General features: G+C 39.5%; 1 protein-coding gene across 1 annotated transcript; it reads left to right on the forward strand.

Annotated features, from left to right (window-relative positions):
- The first annotated feature begins 403 nt into the window (after positions 1-403).
- LOC147425752 (uncharacterized) lies at positions 404-16,589 on the forward strand. Its single transcript, XM_086500110.1, has 4 exons — positions 404-957; positions 1,256-1,314; positions 16,045-16,200; positions 16,351-16,589. Exons 1-4 carry the CDS (start codon positions 404-406, stop codon positions 16,587-16,589), a joined length of 1,008 nt encoding a protein of 335 aa, XP_086356236.1.
- Positions 16,590-18,461: the final 1,872 nt, after the last annotated feature.

Genomic DNA, 18,461 nt, shown 5'->3' on the forward strand with positions numbered 1-18,461 from the left:
ATAGGGTGTTTGTGTGCCCTCTATCGCTTTGCGAAGGTCTTGTTTCTTGAAATACTCATGGCATCCCATACGATGTGATAGGCGCATGTTGCAAAGGTTAGGGGAGGCTCTCATCGCGTCGTGCAGGGGTTCCTGCTCGGCTTACTTAAAGTTTTCACAGCTCGCATACGACGCGATACGGTGATGTTCTAGGGTGTGGGTGCGCCCTCTATCATGTCGTACAAGGATTTTCTTTGGAGGTTTTGGTGCTCACATACGACGCGATACGGACGTATTCCAGAGCCTGGGTCACCCTTCTATCGCGTCGTGTTGTTGTCACCCTTCTCTTCACACATGGTAGGATAAACATCTTGCAGGTTGTGGGTGAAGCGTTTGTCGCGTGGTGCTGTGTTCTTTTACCCAAATGGCGAGGACTAAACAGACTGCAAGGAAGGTATACCAAGCCCCAACTGGTCCAGAAATAGATGATGTTGAGAAAGATGCAGAGAAAGCACCCCCTCCACTACCTCGTCAGAGGCCCAATGCCAAAAAAAGATTGAATTATCAGGTGAAATCCCTAAGAGAAATAAGAAAAGCACAAAAGTCTACTTGTCTACTGATTCCAAAGCTCTCTTTCATGAGAGTTGTCAAAGAGATATCTGATAGACTTGTAAGCATGATGAATATCAATACTTTTGTCTCAGTAAGGTGGCAATCTCAAGCTATGATGTGCCTTCAGGAAGCTGCTGAGGATTTTCTCATAGAATTTATGAATGATAGCTACATTGCAGCTGCATTTGCTCACAGGGTCACACTTATGAGCAAAGATTTTGTGGTTGTGTCAAGGCTAAGGTACAAGTTTGATAAGGCTCTTGAGCTCATTCCTAGTGAGGATCTTAGAGCCTTCCAAATTTTAAACATCCCTCCTTCCAGGCAGCAGAAAGATTCTGGGGTTGTCATTGAGGATGCTACACATGAGTACAAGACAAGAAAGGCCCAGGATATCAAAGCAGGAAAGGAAGTTGAGAGGGAGCAAGACATGATATTAGAGGATGCTATCCTTAAAGATAAAGCTGAAATTTTAAGAGCTCCAACTCTCTTCTTTATGAAAAAGTCATAGGCCAAATGGTGGTGGATGTCTCCTTGTTTGGAGATATTGAGGCATATTTGGACATATTCCCTCAAGACACAAGTATGCTTGTAAATCCCAACATTGAGCTTGGTGACATTGTGCTCTATATCTGTCTCAGGTATGTGTTGCTTTGCTAATTATTAGTGCATGTGCAAGGCAGACAGGCACACGGGGCTCATTGGGGCTTGTGTTTCCTTTTCCAGGTGTCTTATGAGGGATCTTCCAGAGGCTCTAGCTATGCAAATTGCCATACTTGACCCTCTAGTGACACAATGCCTTTTTAACAAGCAAGGAACCCTTTCAAGTTTTTTTTTATGATTTTAACATGCTGACCTGCAATTACATATTATACCCCTATGTTGAAGGGTAATTCTTAACTCCTTACATGTTATTTTTAACATTTTGTGGTATTCTTAGCTAATTGTTTTTTATTTTTTAGAGGACATTGGAGTCTTATTATCTTCAATCTTTTGGAGAAAGATATTGTATTTATGAATTCATTGTCAAGTATCCATGGGAAAAGTAAACTGTAAGTATGAAGCATAATCTATGCTTGATGATGGCCCATTGTTTTCTATTAGTAGCTTTTTGATTCAATGTCTTCTTGCAGTGCTGCCAAACTTATTGTTGGTCACCTGAGTACCACAAATAAGGATTAGAATATAGAAGCTTTCAAGTACTACAATCAAAAAGTGCCTTTACAGACAGACTCAACATCTTGTGGATGGAGGGTGCTTGCAAATGCATGGAGATATCTTGAGTCAAGGTGCCGGATGACTACACTCACTGTAAGTGTGTCACTGTAAGTGTGGTTCATGTATTTATTTTGATGTTTTATGTATGTATGTTCTCATGTCCTTTAGTTCCTTTTTCTATTTTTTTCAGTTGCATGACTATCCAGAGTCTTGGGTCACGTGGGTGAGGGAGAAGGCTGTTTCTATGGTTTTGGAAAGATCAATAAATCCAAATGATCTAGATTCTCCTTTGCCACCAAATAAAGGTAGAGCCACCAAAGGTTTGGATGCAAAGAAAATGGATCAAAAGAAGAAAAGTCCTGCAAAGAAGATCCATACAAAGAAAAAGGATCACAAGAAGAGTCCTGCCAAGGGGAAGAGTCCCACGAAGAAGAAGATCCCTGCCAAGGGGAAGAGTCCTACAAAAAAGAAGATCCCTGCCAAGGGGAAGAGTCCCACTAAGAAGACTGCCAAGGGAAAGAGTCCCACTAAGAGCCCTGCAAAAAAAACAACAGATACAAAGGGCCATCCATTCCACTCACCATTGAAATTCAAGGTTCAAAAGCGTCGTACACTTAGGAACAATAAGGGGGAGGCACCTAGCTCACCTTTCAAGCTACCATTCATGTTGCCAAAGAAAGTTTCCAAATCACCCAAGCCAGCCAGTCCTCAGGAGCCCAAAGCACCAACCCTTGCCAAGTCACCCGTGCCAAGCCCTAAGGGGCCCAAAGCACCAACCCCTGCCAAGTCACCACCTCCACCCACTCCTGAAATTTCACCCCCTTCTGAACACAAAAGGAAAAGAGTCTCTAAGGATGCAGAATCCTCTCAGGCAAAAAGAAAAGTGGAATTTCATGATTGAATAGTCCACAAAAACTATGTACACTTTTGTTCATTTTGTCCATATGAACATATATATATACCCTTTGGTGATTCATAATTTTTTACTTCAAATACTTAATACCAACTGTCGATTCTTAAATGTGTATCATGATGTCATGTAAGTTTAAAACAACATAAGTAGAGAAAAGATAAATATATTTGCAAAATGATTACAATATTGAACTTTTTTTTTCAAGTCCTTGCAAGTGGCTTAAATACAACTCTTTTTGGGGGAAGGCATGTGATGCAAGAGGTTGAATTCTCCATCCTTGTGCTCACCACAATTTCATCCACTTTGAATCTATACTCGGGAGATGTTTCATCAAGAAACTCAAGAGATTATCTAACATCATTTAGTCTCCAATTTGTTGTTACTATTAGGCTTCTATACTCGGTTGTGGATGGACTGTGAACTTTAGTTCAAACTCTGGACAATTTTCCTCAGAGTCGAGAGGAACCCAGCTACCTAATTTGCTTCTCCATCTCCTATAGTCGTAGCCCAGAACTAATGATTGACGACATAGTTGATATGAGATAGACATAGAGTTTGGGCTTACTCTACAACTAATATTGTCACCAATATGGAAAGTTTCTTTGGTGCTCCATCCATCTCCAAGAACATTATCAAGTTCAGTCATAGAAAGTCTTCTATTAAGCCACATCGTCTTTGTCCTCTGTAAATCCGTTGTTTTGAAACATGCCACAAAGACATGTATAGGCAAGAACCATTGAATTTTAATCCTTCTTGATATCCTTCCCAGAGACATAGCTTTAAGGATGTCTTCTTTGATCTTGGATTTGAAGCTTGATATAGTACATGCATCAGGAGCTTCCCATTCAAGTGAGCTTATGGTGGGAACGGGTAACTGATGTAGTTCTCCATATGCACCTTCTCGTGATGGAACTTTGTATTCTGCAAAAAAGACAAACAAATCCATTGTTTTGTAAAAGGAAGGTGGCTTGTTAGCATACATAGCATCTGCAATCCCTTTATGCATTGCTTTGAACGTCCCACTTAGACTCTCCACAGGCTGCCATTCCACAACTGTTGAAGGAAATATATCTAGAATGGAATCAAAAAATGAGAAAAATAATGGGATAATGAAAAAATTCACCGTATCAAATAGTTTTTTCGTACTTACAGTAAGAATGCAGTGTGGGATGTTCTTCCCAGTCTAACACCATATCCTTGGCCATGTACACATGTTGAACCTTAGCTAGCCAGCCATTGTCGGTCACTTTGAAAGCTAGAACACGACCTTTCCAATGGTTTTTTACTTTATCGCGTTTAGTTCTCTTCACTTTGTGCTCACCTTTGCATGAAGGAAGCATTGTTACCCAGTCATTCACACGAAAAGATATGGACTTCCAAAGACCATCCTCTCTAACATTATGAAAGTCACAAGAAGTTATGGTATGTGAAGGTTGACGTGCAAAAGACGCCATGTAAACTCAGAGATTAGAGAAGAAAGAAAGTATAGACGGAAAGACTTAAAACCTCTAACAAACTAAAGAGCGAGAAAGGTATACGTTTGAAAAAAGTAGGTGATTTGTCATTAATGCTCTTGTTTTGAGAGCCTTCTGACATAGATTTCGTATCTTTTGACAACGCTTTTTTGAAATATAAAATAGAATAAAAGACGAGACTTCATTACTTTGAGCCACAAATTTAATGAGCTCTCTCGCCGAAAGCACCCAAATATAGCAGTTTCAACCTTATGATAAAGACATTTAGCGGTTCTTTGTCAAAATAGGACCACCAAAACCCACAATAGAGGAGACAAGAGTGCCATACTTTTGTATACGTGTCAACTAACTATTGGACTATTCCTTAATCCTTAGATTAACAAACAGCCCTTTTTGAGTCGTTTTTGGCCCTAATGTCAGGAACCGGAACGACAGTGTGATATAAGCACATACTCACATTTTATGAGACGAATGACCATGGAGCTCAAGTTTACCTGGATCCTAATGAAGAGTATTTTATTCGCATTGATGACCATGACATAGAGTTTGAAGAGGAAATAAGGGAAAATAACCAAGGAAAAATATATATGGATAGAAATGGGACTCAATATTTAAAAGTTGGAAACCCTGATGTGATAGACAAATGGGGATTAGAGGTGAATACACTCATTCCGGATATGGCAACAAAAGAAGGACCACCAAATCTAGAATTCGAGGGATACGATCAAGTTGATTGGAAGCCTTTGAAACGTATTAGCACGGATAATCCTAGGATTAGAGTCTATTGTTGGGAGGATAGAAACGTCAAAGATCTTCTATAAACTTCTCATGCCAAATCAAGACAGTTAACACCCTTGAAGATTATCTATATCTTCAAAATCAAAGACAAGGGTTCAACAGATCTACCAACCTACCTATTTAGGGATTTTTATAACAATAACTTTGTTATGATGAGTCCTGAGGAGGTGAAACAAACCAAATACCAAGGGTACTCCATAAGAGATTGGATATTTGGCCAAGGACCAGAAACTATACCAAGAGAGGGACTCCATGAGAGATCTTTTGGGAGCAATGTTAAAAAACCCAAACCTATCTCATCACAAAGAAAATCGCATGACAGTAAAGCCAGTCCAGGGCTACATGAGTCACTATTTCCAACATACTGGTTTGAAGGACTCGAGACAGGACCAACTGCAAGGAGACCAGGAGTTGAGCCAAATAAACATGTCAGACCAGCTGATTTTCAAAAATGGGCCAGAAAATATAGTGGATCTGGGGATCCATATGACCACTTAGCAAGCTTTAAGCAAGTGCTAAGAGCAGAACGCATATTCAATTTCCATACTCAATTCGAGGGGTTTGGAATGACATTAGAAGGAAAAGCATTGACATGATTCCAAAACATTCCACCAAGGTCAATCATGGACTTGAACACATTAGCTCAAGGATTTGTAGCTACTTATTCCAAAGCAGGAATCAAATATACTACGTTAGCTCAAATCTATAGCTTCAAACAAAAACAATTGTTAGGGATTGTGAATTAAAATGAAGCAATACATTGCAAGATACCCAAAACTAGAAATACCTGTAGAAGAAAGATGAGTATCATTATTTCTAGAGGGACTGCTAAACAAAGAACTTCATGCTATATTTTATAGCAAGAAACATATGACCTAGAAGAGTGTGTATCGGATTCCATTGACTTGAGAGACAATTGTGATATTTTCAATGAAGAAGATGTCCCTAAGGATACTCAGAGTGACAAAACAGCATCCTCAAAACCAATACAAGTGGGAACAGCTACTTCAGCACCACTAACAACCATAGAAGATATGCTCAAACGGATGAACAAAATGATGAATAACATGCAAAAAGCACCTATGAGGGGACCAGGGCAAGGGATACCTCAACATGGACAACCAATTAGGCCACAAAAATGGTGCGCAATCGAGGGTAAATGGACCAACCATGAGACCAATGAGTGCTATTACCGACCAAAGTATGATGGAAATGTTCAATATGTGCCTATGAGTCCACAAGGGCAACCCATGTACAGATATCAACCTAATATGGCCCCAGATCAAAGACCACCGATGGGTATGGAAAGACCACAACCCGTGTTGGGTCAACAATCTCCATACCTTGGACATAATGAAGTGGCTGTAAAGTACATGCATTCAGAGGGAATCATAGATGAACAAGCACTAGTGCTTGTTACACCCTATGTTGAGCCTAGTCCATCTACAATAATGGTATAAGGAGAGTGGTATAATTCACATCCACCACCAATGGAAGAACCTGTGAATTATGCTACACCAGATCTTGCACCGATGTACTATGTAGTTGATCAAGGTGTTAGAACTTAAATGGTAAGACCCATGATTAAGCCACGAACGAGAAACTACCATAATTGTGGTGCAGATGATCATTGGAAAAATGAATTCCCAAAGTCGGACAAGAACATTAAGCCAATTGAAGCTTTTTGTATACAATGTTGTAAAAAGGGAGGACACTTCCCTGAAGATTGTCCAAAAAATCCTTTAACACTAGGTTGGTAACCTAACAGGACATAAAAGTGTCCTTTCAGGGTTTTGAAAAAAACCTCCAAAACCATAGTAGATCCACTCATTTTGTAAAATCCTTTCATGAGGTTATAGTTCAAGGCCTACTACACATGGAAAAAATAAGAAACTTGTAAAATTTCTCATCTTTTGGTCACACCAAGCCTCCAAAGTTGATGGACCAGTACATTTTCATCAAAACAGTCAATTTCTTACGTTTTGTTGCATAAAAATAAGATTAGGGATTTTTGTAGGACTTGAGATAAATTCCCTAGTTAACTTCAATGGGTTGGTGATCAGAACAAATGATTGCTTCTCACTCACTATTTTTTGTTTTGCCAAAAGAAATAGGTACAAAAAAGTTGAATTTTTACCTTTCTGCAAACCTATCATCAAAGTTTCTATAGCCATGCTCAATACAAATAATATATGCATGTTTTCTTAGTTCTCTGTTGTCCTTTAGGTTCATAAGGAGCCATGGAGCATGTCAAAAGAATAATAAATCTCTTACCAAGGGGAATCTTGGGGACAAAGATGAAGTGCTAAATACAGCAAACATGAAAAAACTGGGTTCAACATTATGAGTTGTAGAATCCCATAGAAACTATTCAATATCTATCCAAATTTGATCCTTATGGCTAGATATGGTTACTACCTACAAAATGCATGTAGTTGTCACAAGAAACTAACAATATTGAAAAAGCTATACTTGATATACTAGAATGTTTCGTTTTCTTCTATAATTGAAAAAATCAACCATCGTTGTCTACTATGCAAAATAGGGTATTAGGTGCCCCAAAACTCAAGGAATATTAGCTTTATGTTACAATATGCGACATAGAAAATCAAAACTACATTTGCATATCATGAAAGCCACCAAAAAAATCATAGAAGAGCTAAAATTGGCTAAAAAACAGGATTTGACAATTTTTGTAATTTGGTCATAACTTACAACTTTAACGTTTATTTCTCCCTAGAAGCATCAGGACATGTTGAGGACTACTAAAGATAGTTCTCTAGCATTATGGACCTCACAAACATGAACTCTAGAGTGGTATAGTTGCAAAAAGTTGAAAAAAGACAAAAACAAGACCCGTTTTTTCACAGAGTTTAGGTTGTGAAATGTTGTGCAAGGACAAGGTTAAAGATGGAATTGATATTCCAAAAAAATGTCGAGTTTTTTTCAGCTCATGAGACAACTTTCTAGATAGATAGCACCTCAAAATCCATTTTGAAACTCTTGACATAATTCAAGGAAAATGGTCACTTAACAGGACATAAAAGTGTCCCATTACCAACCTAGTGTTAAACAAGGGTAAAGCAGTAGTGAACATAGTCTAAGTGATACTTAGTAACTCATCGAAGAGTGAACCTATTGTTCCAATCAAGGTAATCACTAGAGCTCAGGCTAAGAAAAAGAAACATAACTCCTCTGATGACTCAGAGAATACTAAAATTTCCTCTCAAAATACAAAGAGAAGAAGAAGTTAGAGGTATGAGATAAGAAAACATAAACAAAGGGCTGAAATTGAGGAGAAAGCCAAGAAACTATTCCAGGAAAAAGTGAAAGAAGCTAGAACTGAAATCAAGGAAACCACGGTGAAATTTGGAGGATCAATTTTGGTAGACAAAATTTTTGAGCCAATTAATGCAGCCTTGGAAGCTTACCAAGCGGGACTTAAAGCAGGCCAAAACATTGAAAACAAATGGAAAAACTATCCTTCTCCATATATGGAAGCAGCTAAGCTTGAAGCTTATCAAAGTCTGGTAAGAATTACTCAAGAGATGCCGGAAAAACAAAAACCCAAGCTTGAGGGTCTAGCAAAACCTGGGGAGCTTGTGGTAGAAATCATAAAGAGAGATCCAAAGTGGTGGTAGAACCCCACCATGAAACTAAAGAACTAGAACTCATAATGCCTGATAGGGAATACGCTTTAGATGGAATTCCATTTGTGGAAGAAGATTGGCCAGGACATTTATGGGAAAAAGTAAGAGAGATTAATGATGGGAGCATAACCTTGAAGTCGGCTCCTATAGATGAAGTTTGATTAGACCATTTACCTCCTGATATGGACAATGATATCCAATCCTTGTATAGGGATTGTGGAATTGGAGCATAAGGAATTTCTAAACCAATGACTCTGAGAACACTACCCTCTTACTTGAAAGATAACGAAGACGAATCCATAGTGTGTAAAACCACTCACATAAAAAGAGAGGAACAGACCCTACAGGTAGACAACATCCATTCAATCATGTCTACACCCATTCAATGCACTATTACTTTAGGAGAACTGTTAAAAATTAGACCATATTTATGGAACGATCTACAAAAAACTCTAGAGAGGAAGGTGGGAATAACATGGCTAATCATAAAAAATTTGAAAAAATTGAAACACAAATTGGATAACAAAGAGATTAGATATGTCCCAATGAACAAAGTCAGAGAATACTACAAAGGGAAGAAAGAAACACAACCCTTCTAGTGAGATATAATGTCATAGAAACCAGGACAATATTGGATAGTGGGGCAAGCATAACCATAGCCACAAAAGCAGCATGGGAATCATGGGGAAAACCAGCCATTAGACAAACTCAAATGGTTATTGACCAAATACAATTGGTGGTCCACAAAGAACACAAACTTGTTGGCTAATAGGTAATGTCTATACTTATTTACGACATAGATCATTCCTAGTCCTTCTCTTTTGGTGGTGGTGTAATTCTTTTCTGCCATGTTCAATTGTCGGCTAGAATAAGAAATAGAAAAGTCAATTTTCCCATCTCTTGATTGAGCTAGTATACAACCGATAGCAAAATTAGAAGCATCTACATGTACGTGGAGTACCTTATCCCAGTTTGGTGCTTTCAATATTGGAGTTGAGGTGAGAGCTTGCTTAAGATTCATGAAGGATTCTTCACATGCCTCGGTCTATTCAAAGAGCGTAATCAAGCTATACATGGGTTTTGCAATTATAGCGTACATGTAGATGAACCGTCGGTAATATCCACAATGCCCCATGAAGGCTTGTACCCCCTTGATTGTTGTTGGTCTAGGCAAATCAACAATGACATGAATCTTCTCAATATCAGTAGCTATGCCATTTTTAGATACTATATGCCCGAGAATTTTTCCTTGTCTACCCATGAATGTGCATTTTTCAGGATTTAAGCAAATCCTATAAAGTTTACATTTTTCGAATACCTATTGAGGTGTTCAAAATGATCAGCTTGGATCGATGAATGTATGCATAGATAATCCATATATACTTCTAAGAATTTTCGAAGATATTCTTTGAAAGCATGGCTCATCAACCTCTGAAACGCGGTTGGAGCATTAGTTAACCCAAACGGCATAACCCGATAGGCAAATATACCACATTCTGTTGCAAAAGCAGTTTTATGCTGATCTTTTGGGTCAACCAAAAGTTGATTGTATCCAAAAAATCCGTCTAATAAACTGTAAGCTTCTTTTCCTGCAACTTGTTCTAATACATGCTCAGTTATCGGAAGAGGAAAGTTGTCTCTAATGATAGCTACATTCACCTTTTTGAGATTAACACACACTCATAATTTTCCATTCTTCTTGGGTACTACCACAATTGGAGACACCCAATCTGCGTGTTCGATTTCGTAAATGAATTCGGCTTCCTTTAATTTTTCAATCTCTTCTTTTATCTTCCTGGAAAATCTTTCGTTATACGTGTATGGTCTCTGTCTACTTGGTTTCGCATCATCTCTCATGGGTATGGTATATTGAGAGATTTTTGGATCAACACCTTTGAGATCCTTATAAGACCAAGCAAAGATATCTCGGTATTCCTTTAACTGCAAGCTCAACAAAATCTTTTCTTCTTCTTTTGTTAGGTCATTCGCAATGTAAGCAGGTTTAGGCTCTTCTCTTGGTTCAACCAAGTCTATCCTTTTAGCGTTTTCAGGCCCTTTGTAAGACTCACCCTGTTTCCGGAGTTCCCTAACAGGTTGTTCAACTATGATTTTCCGATCTTGGAGAGTATACTTTTTGTAATGGGATGGAACATGCATTAAATCCTTTACCATCCTCTTCTCTGGTTTCCATTTTGGTTGTGTATATCTCCTTTATAGTTTTTTTCAACTCTTGATACTTCTTTTTCCGCTCAATTCTAGTCATGAGTGGTTTCTTATCCTGATTTTTCTTGAGTACCCTTCCTTGTTTTTCTCGATGTTCGAGACATTTTTGAGTTTTGGTTTGAAGGTATCTACCAATTAATTTTTCCTTGATGCAATCCTTTGCATCTATCTGCATCAGGGAATTGTGTTTAATTGGAGATTGATGCCATAGGTCGTGTTTTCACAATTTTGGTGTCTCTCTTTCGTTTATACCATTTTTGTCTTCTTGATTTCTGGTTTGGAAAGTCAAAAAACTTTTCCTCCCCTCCTTTTAAGAGTAACTTAGCTCTCGTATGCTTTTTTTCTGACCCCGAATCTTCTGAGGTAGCTGAGCGTTCATCTAATTCATCAGCTGCATCGTAATAGAGGTCTGAAAAGACTTGTTGAGCTTTCATTAAGTCCTTGGGTTCCTCATCTTCATTTTCAACGTTGAGGATTGAAATCATTTGGATGGGAATTATGTCGTAGCCATCCTCATTGCAAAATTGAGTAGGCATAGACGTATTCACGCATACATCCATTGTTGCTAAAGTTTGAGTCCACTTGAATGGATCAAATAAATGCTCTGGAAAGGGTTCAGGTACGTAGCTTCATCTGTGAAGTCCCTTTCTAGAATACATTCTTCTCGTCTTAACACTAGTCCTGTAAAAAATTAGCCACTTTTGTGGACTTTTGTAAAAAATTCTCCATCACTATGTTAGTTATCTAGATAGAAAATGGTTTCAGGGAATTATGACCAACACTCAATATGAGTTGATAAAGAATAGTAGAGAGCTAAATGAAGGTATAAAGGTGTCTTTCCATTGCCATCTTCTATGACTAATTTGAGCGAATGGATACAAGTTTTTTATTTTCTTTTGAAAGTAAATCAAATCATTGTTAAGCAAGCCCAAACTTCTTTGAAAAATACCTCAATAGGTATGTGATAGATGTACCAAGACTTTTTAATCCATATACAAAGACTGCCAACATTTTTTACTTCTCTAAGTTAAGTAATGAAGTGCAGTTTTACGTAAAATTTACTAATTTTAGAAAAGTAAATTTTTTAATTTTTATCTTTTTGTGTAATTTTTATACGTAGAAACTTTTTTCATATCTTGAACGCATAATTAAGAATTTTCATGTAATTTTGATATCATATACAAAAGTTATATTGCATTTACTAGAATCCTGATGTGAGCCTTTTTTGTGGCTTCAGCCAGTTTTGTGGCTCATTACAAGTCTAGTGTTAAGCTTCCATTGTCTGAAGCTCCACACATCCAAATAGGAGTGTCTTTGTTTAACCAAGATGGGAGTCTAGTTATAGACGAAGAGACTAAATCAAACTCTTGGATGGGTGTTTTCAAGACATCTGGGTGAAAGCATGGTTTGGTGGTACAAAAAAAGGACCTATTTTGCTTCTACCTGGTTGGTACTTCTACATATGTCCACACTTTGGAGGGAACCTTTTTTTTCATCTATGTTAAAGAATGGTAGGAGGGAAATTTGTATGATTTAAACTTTCCGTGAAAGAAAACGTGGGTGGGGAAATAAGTAATGGGAGTGGTGTTTTGAAACCGTGCCAAAAGTCCCATCACAGACTGCGTTTGTGAGTGGCGTAGTTGCTCAACACATTTTCCAGCTTCCGCCTTGCTCTCTTACTACATCGCCTTCTGCAAACCACTACAGTTGCAGGTAACAAGCTCCTCGGCTACTCACAATCAGGAAGATGAGGACGCCAGCGAGGAAATCAGCAGCCAAAGCGTCACCGGACCATGGGAAAAAGAAGAAGAGGACAATGGATGCAAAATCCCCTCGGAACATCGACACCCCAAATACGAGGGCTAGCAAGGGGGCCTCCTTTGTGGAGAGGGAGAAACCTGCTGTGTCCATGGAGACTTCATTTAAGCCTGGGCCTCTTTTTGCCGATGATGAGACTCCACGATCATCTACAACATCTGAAGGTAGGTGCTATGAGAGCTGTGCGTTTTCTGGTGATTTACCATTTTCTTTTCCATGCATGCAAGCTTCTGCATGTCTTTTATCTGATGAGGTCTGCATTTGCTTTTCTTGCATGCAGCAAGTACATGTGCATGTTTGGGATCTTCTTAGGAATTTAGGGTTTAAGAAAGTTACAAAGTTACATGTATAAGCTGCTCTTTTGATTGCTAACTTGCATGCATGCAAGTGAAAAAATCAGTATATGTTGTGCATGAGCATAGCACAAAGTTGAAGCTCAGTAGGGATGTCTGCATAACCAAATTTGGTTAGTACCAAATTTGGTACTAACCAGTACCAAATTTGATACTAACCACAACCAAAATTGGCTTTGTACACAACTTAATTTTTCAATTGTCACCTGAATGACATACATTCATTTCATTCCATGTGTTTTGTTTTCCACAACTGAAATGAGGCATATAATGAGGGCATGTCTTTACTTGCGTGTTGTTTCCACATCGCAGGAAAAAACAAGATGGAGGAGTACCCTATCTTGACAAAGTTCTGCTATACAGCACAAGAGCTTCATGATGAGTATGGTTTGAGCATGGAGGGGGTGCTGCCAAAGGATCTTACAGAAGATGACATCCCCGATGACCAGTGGCTCACTGTATTCAGGCATTCCAGGCAGAAGAAGACAAAGATTTACTTAAATCACATGAAGCCACGGCTTCAAGATGAATGTAGGTTCCTGTTCCATAAGGTGTACCAAGCCCCACCATCATCTGGGGAGATCACGCCAAAATTTGCCCGCTGTTTTGCATATGAGAAGTGTCATGCAACCACAAAGGACCCTGCAGGCCATAGGGTTGCATGGGCCAGGTTTGGTGAGAGTGTACTCAACATGTGTTCCTCCCGACCAGCAGGCTTGGAAAAGAAGGTTGAGAATTGGCGAAAGGCAAACGGTGCGTCCCAAGGAGGCCACCCGTCAAATACCAAGAAGCCCCGACTTACGCCAGTTGGTAGTATTCCCCCTACACAGAAAGTCCCCCCACAGCGTCATGAGGAGAAGACACCTGATTATATTGCGGACCTTGAAGCTATGGTTGGGAGAGTCCCTCGGATATGTGTCGGGGTAGCCAATAGGCTGAAAGAGCTGACAATGTCTTTGAAGCATAAGAAGGAAACACTCTTGAGGGCAGAGGGTTCCAATAAGCTTGTCAAGCAGATTATGGACGACATCAAGGAATATGAGACCCAACTGGAAACACTGAGAGAGGCCAACACTGGCGATGATGCAGAAATCAATGTGATAGAAGCTGATTTGGCTGCCAGTCGAAGGATGCTACGTCGATACGGAATCAGTGAAGATACGTCATTGCTCGACAAGGAGATTCTAGAGCAACAGGTGCTGGTAGTTTTGGGAGTTTTTGGTAGAACTGTTTATGCTTGGTTTGATTGGATTGGTAGTGTTAGGTACCTTTGGTAGAACTGTTAATGCTTGGTTTGGTGGGATTGGTAGTGTTAGGTACCTTTGATAGAACTGTTTATGCTTGGTTTGGTGGGATTGGTAGTATTAGGTACTCATGGTAGAACTGTTTTTATTCTAGGTAGTTTATGGTTGCCTTCTGTCTTATGGTTTGGTATTTCTGTTACTATGAAGAAGTTTTGGTACTTTAAGGTACTTTCTGAAAGTGCTGCAAAAGGTGTTATGGTAGTTTTATTCTGATAGCTTTGGTAGTTTTGCTAGTTTTGGTACTTCTAGGTACTATTTGAAAGTGCTGCAAAAGTGTAATTGGTAGTTTGATTTTGGTAATTTTGGTAGTTTTTGAAAGTGCTGCAAAAAGTTTTTCTTTGGTAGTCTTGGTAGTTTTGGTACTATTTGAAAGTTTGATTTTGGGAGTTTTGGTACTTTTGGTACTTTTAGGTACTATTTGAAAGTGCTGCAAAAAGTGGCTTTTGTAGTTTGATTTGGTAGTTTTGGTATTTTTGGTACTTTTAGGTACTATTTGAAAGTGCTGCAAAAAGTGGGTTTGGTAGTTCAATTTTGGTAGTTTTGGTACTATTTGAAAGTGCTGCAAAAAGCTTGTTTGGTAGTTTGATTTTGGTAGTTTTGTGTACTTTTAGGTACTATTTGAAAGTGCTGCAAAAAGATTCTTTGGTAGTTTGATTTTGGTAGTTTTGGTAGTTTTGGGTACTTTTAGGTACTATTTGAGAGTGATGTAAAAATCTTGTTTGGTAGTTTGATTTTGGTAGTTTTGGTACTTTTAGGTACTATTTGAAAGTGCTTCAAAAAGTGGCTTTTGGTAGTTTGATTTTGGTAGTTTTGGTACTTTTAGGTACTATTTGAAAGTGCTTCAAAAAGTGGCTTTTGGTAGTTTGATTTTGGTAGTTTTGGTACTTTTAGGTACTATTTGAAAGTGCTGCAAAAAGTGGCTTTTGGTAGTTTTGATAAGGTTTGGGTAGTTTAGTTCTGCATTGAAGGTATTTATATGTTTTTGGTACTATATGATTCCTGAGTTTGGTAGTTTTGGTGGTTTTAGTAGTTTGGGTTCTATTTCGTAGTACAATACTTAGAAGTACCAGTCTCGGTATGACTTCTTGGTAGTTTTTGAAACTAATTGGGACCGCTGGTTGTCAACAGGCTGAGTATGAAACTCTGGAGAAAAAATGGAAGGAAGCTCAAGAGCATACCCTATTTGTGAAGGAGATGTTGGCTGATATCAGGCTTGGAAAGAGGTTGCTACTATATCCTAGGCCCTAGGTTAATGATTCGGTAAATGTGATCCCGATGTTTGGTATGTGTGTTGCATGCGGTGAGCCCTTGGAGTGCGCACATGTAGTTGGAACCTTCATGCTAGAGTGCCGACACCAGTATCATCCCTTGTGCTTCAGTGCTCTGTTACAAAGCAGGTATTAGTGTGTCAAGCCGGGTTGTAATATGGTAATCTTTGATTTGGCAAAGTCGTGGGCCAGTGGGCTTCAAGTTGTCAAGAGTAAGTATGTGTGCATTTTTGAATACATATGCGCACTTGCAACTCAGTGAGGTTTTCATACAAGTTAGTATTGCTGTCTTTCTTTGTGTTTGCAGAGGAGCAGGATGCTGCAGTTGCTGACCAGCACGCCACAAAGTCGGCTGCAAGTCGAATATGGGATGTGGATGAGGTGACAAGGGAGATATGAGATGTTCTCCATGATCTGAAGCAAGGTAATTCTGTAGGGAAAGACAATGTGACGGGACAAGGATGTGAGGCAACAGGTGACAGTGAAAGTAAAAGTGAGGAGGAGGCCAGAGATGATAAAAAGACAGGTGACAGCGAAAGGAAAATTGAGAAGGAGGCCAGAGATGGTAAAAAGACCAAGGACAAAGAGGAAGGTAAAGTCCCTGTTGTTGTGGAGCTAGATGCGGAGGAAAGCCAGGATGCTGCCAACACAAAGCTCGATGAAGCAACGGCCAAGAAGGGAGAGGAAGAACCCACAAAGGGGGGTGTTGGGGAGGGGGTGGAAACCACAAAGGGGAGTGAAGGGGAGGTCAAAGAGGGATCGGAAGGCAACAAAGATCGGAGGGAGGCCGAGGATGAGCAAGAAGAATTACTTGCGAACGATACTGTTGTGGACAGCACCGACGGGGGCGTTGACTCTACTGCTATCGATGCTGTTTCCAAGCGGAGAGGTGATTCCCCTGATTCCGTGACCCTGCAGGAACTTTTCTGTTTGCAGAGAAAGAAGCGCAATTGCGCCCGTGATCAATTATCCCTTGCATGAAAACTGTAGCCAGTGAGAATCTATTGTATTCCGCGCTTTGTGCGTTTTAGTGACTGAGTCAACTTGATTTTTTGGCCCTTAGCTTTATCTTTTCTCTCTATCTAGTTCTGTGTTGGTATGTTACCTTTCGTTACATTACTGTTTCAGTTGTCCTCACTATATGTGCATTACAGTACCAAATTTGGTACTTTTTGGTACTGTTCAACTTGGGTGCACGTCTGTCCACTATTACAGTACCAATTTGGTACTTCTTGAACTTGCGATTTTGGATAGTCCTTATCACTTGTGCAATACAGTACCAAATTTGGTAGTTTTTGGACCAGTTTTCTGTTTTAGATATGATGTTTGCACTGTGTATTTGTCCCCACTCATTATGTTTGTTGGTGCTGTAGTAAGTTGGTGGCTAGACAAGACATTGGCAAGCACATTGTTGTAGCTTGATGTGGCTGCTAGACGCGGGCGGATGATTGTGCTTGATCTTAATGGCATGCTACTAACCATCTGCAGCGAAATCCCTGAGGAACTTGAGTGCCTGCCAAAGGAGCACACTCCACGGGTAGTCCATCTCGGAGGGAATGTAATTTGTCTTGTAAGGCTGGATGCGGAGCAGTTCATCCTACGGCTTAAACAGAAAGCCAGCCTAGTGTTGTGGTCCTGCTGTAGAAGGGAAAAACTGTTACACATGGTGAACGCGTGCTTCCCAAACCATAGAAGGAAAAAATATTTTGCAGGTAAAGCATGCCCGCTTTGAATGTTGCAGGACATAAGTTACGCATACCTCTTAACCTCATTTTTTGGCATTAGCAGATATTCTCTCCCAAGAGGAGTGTGAAATATGGCGGGCCCGTATGTCGGAGGTGCCGGTTGTGCCCAAACACATTGGCGATAAGCCCATTTTCCTGAAGAAGCTACGGACGCTGTGGGCAAGGCACCCAAAGTACGATGCCAGTAACACTATTCTTGTAGATGATTGTAGATACAAGTCTCTTAAAAATGACTATGAAAACTGTATGGCAATCCGATCATACGATCCCATGGTAGTAGGAACCGATTACCCGTTTTACTTGCTGGATTTTGTTTTGCCTTGGTTGCTCGGGTGGATAAGGGATCGGTACCCAACAGCGTACACTCGCAAAAACCCAGTCTTTGACACTGAAGACGATATTTCTGGGTACATTACTGATTACTTCATACAGATGGAGGGGTACTCCTTTAAATTTGATCCCCCGGGGTAGCAGATTTCCATAATCATGTAAATAGTGGAATTTTGTAACCCGATACTATACATAATGGAAAACCACTTCTCTTGTTCAGACTGTCTTGGTATCTTGATCTCTAGTGTTGAAACCCCTGACTAATTCTATTGAAACCTCTTGGAGCTAACCAGGTTGACCAACATTTTAATTTTTGAGGCAGATAGCATCTATGTTTGGCATACCTTTCATGTTATCAACGTAGTTCTAGACATTGCTCAAGGTGGTCGTATCAAATACGAATAGACAAACTGAAAAATACCAAGAAATAAAGTAAACCATAAGTGATACAACAAGTTCAAGGAGTACCAAATTGTACCAAATTTGGTACTGTAATAGTGGACAGGAGTGCACCCAAGTTCAACACAGTACCAAAAAGTACCAAATTTGGTACTGTAATAGTGGACAGAGAAGCACCCAAGTTCAACAGTACCAAAATGTACCAAATGCACATATAGTGAGGACAACTGAAACAGTAATGTAATGAAAGGTAACATACCAACAAAGAACTAGATAGAGAGAACAGATAAAGCTCAAGGCCAAAAAATCAAGTTGACTGAGTCACTAAAAAGCACATAGTGCGGAATACACTTGGTACTGTTGACTACCAGATTTGGTA

Source organism: Adiantum capillus-veneris, chromosome 25 (assembly GCF_014529385.1).
Source record: "Adiantum capillus-veneris isolate H3 chromosome 25, ASM1452938v2, whole genome shotgun sequence".
Lineage (NCBI taxonomy): Eukaryota > Viridiplantae > Streptophyta > Polypodiopsida > Polypodiales > Pteridaceae > Adiantum > Adiantum capillus-veneris.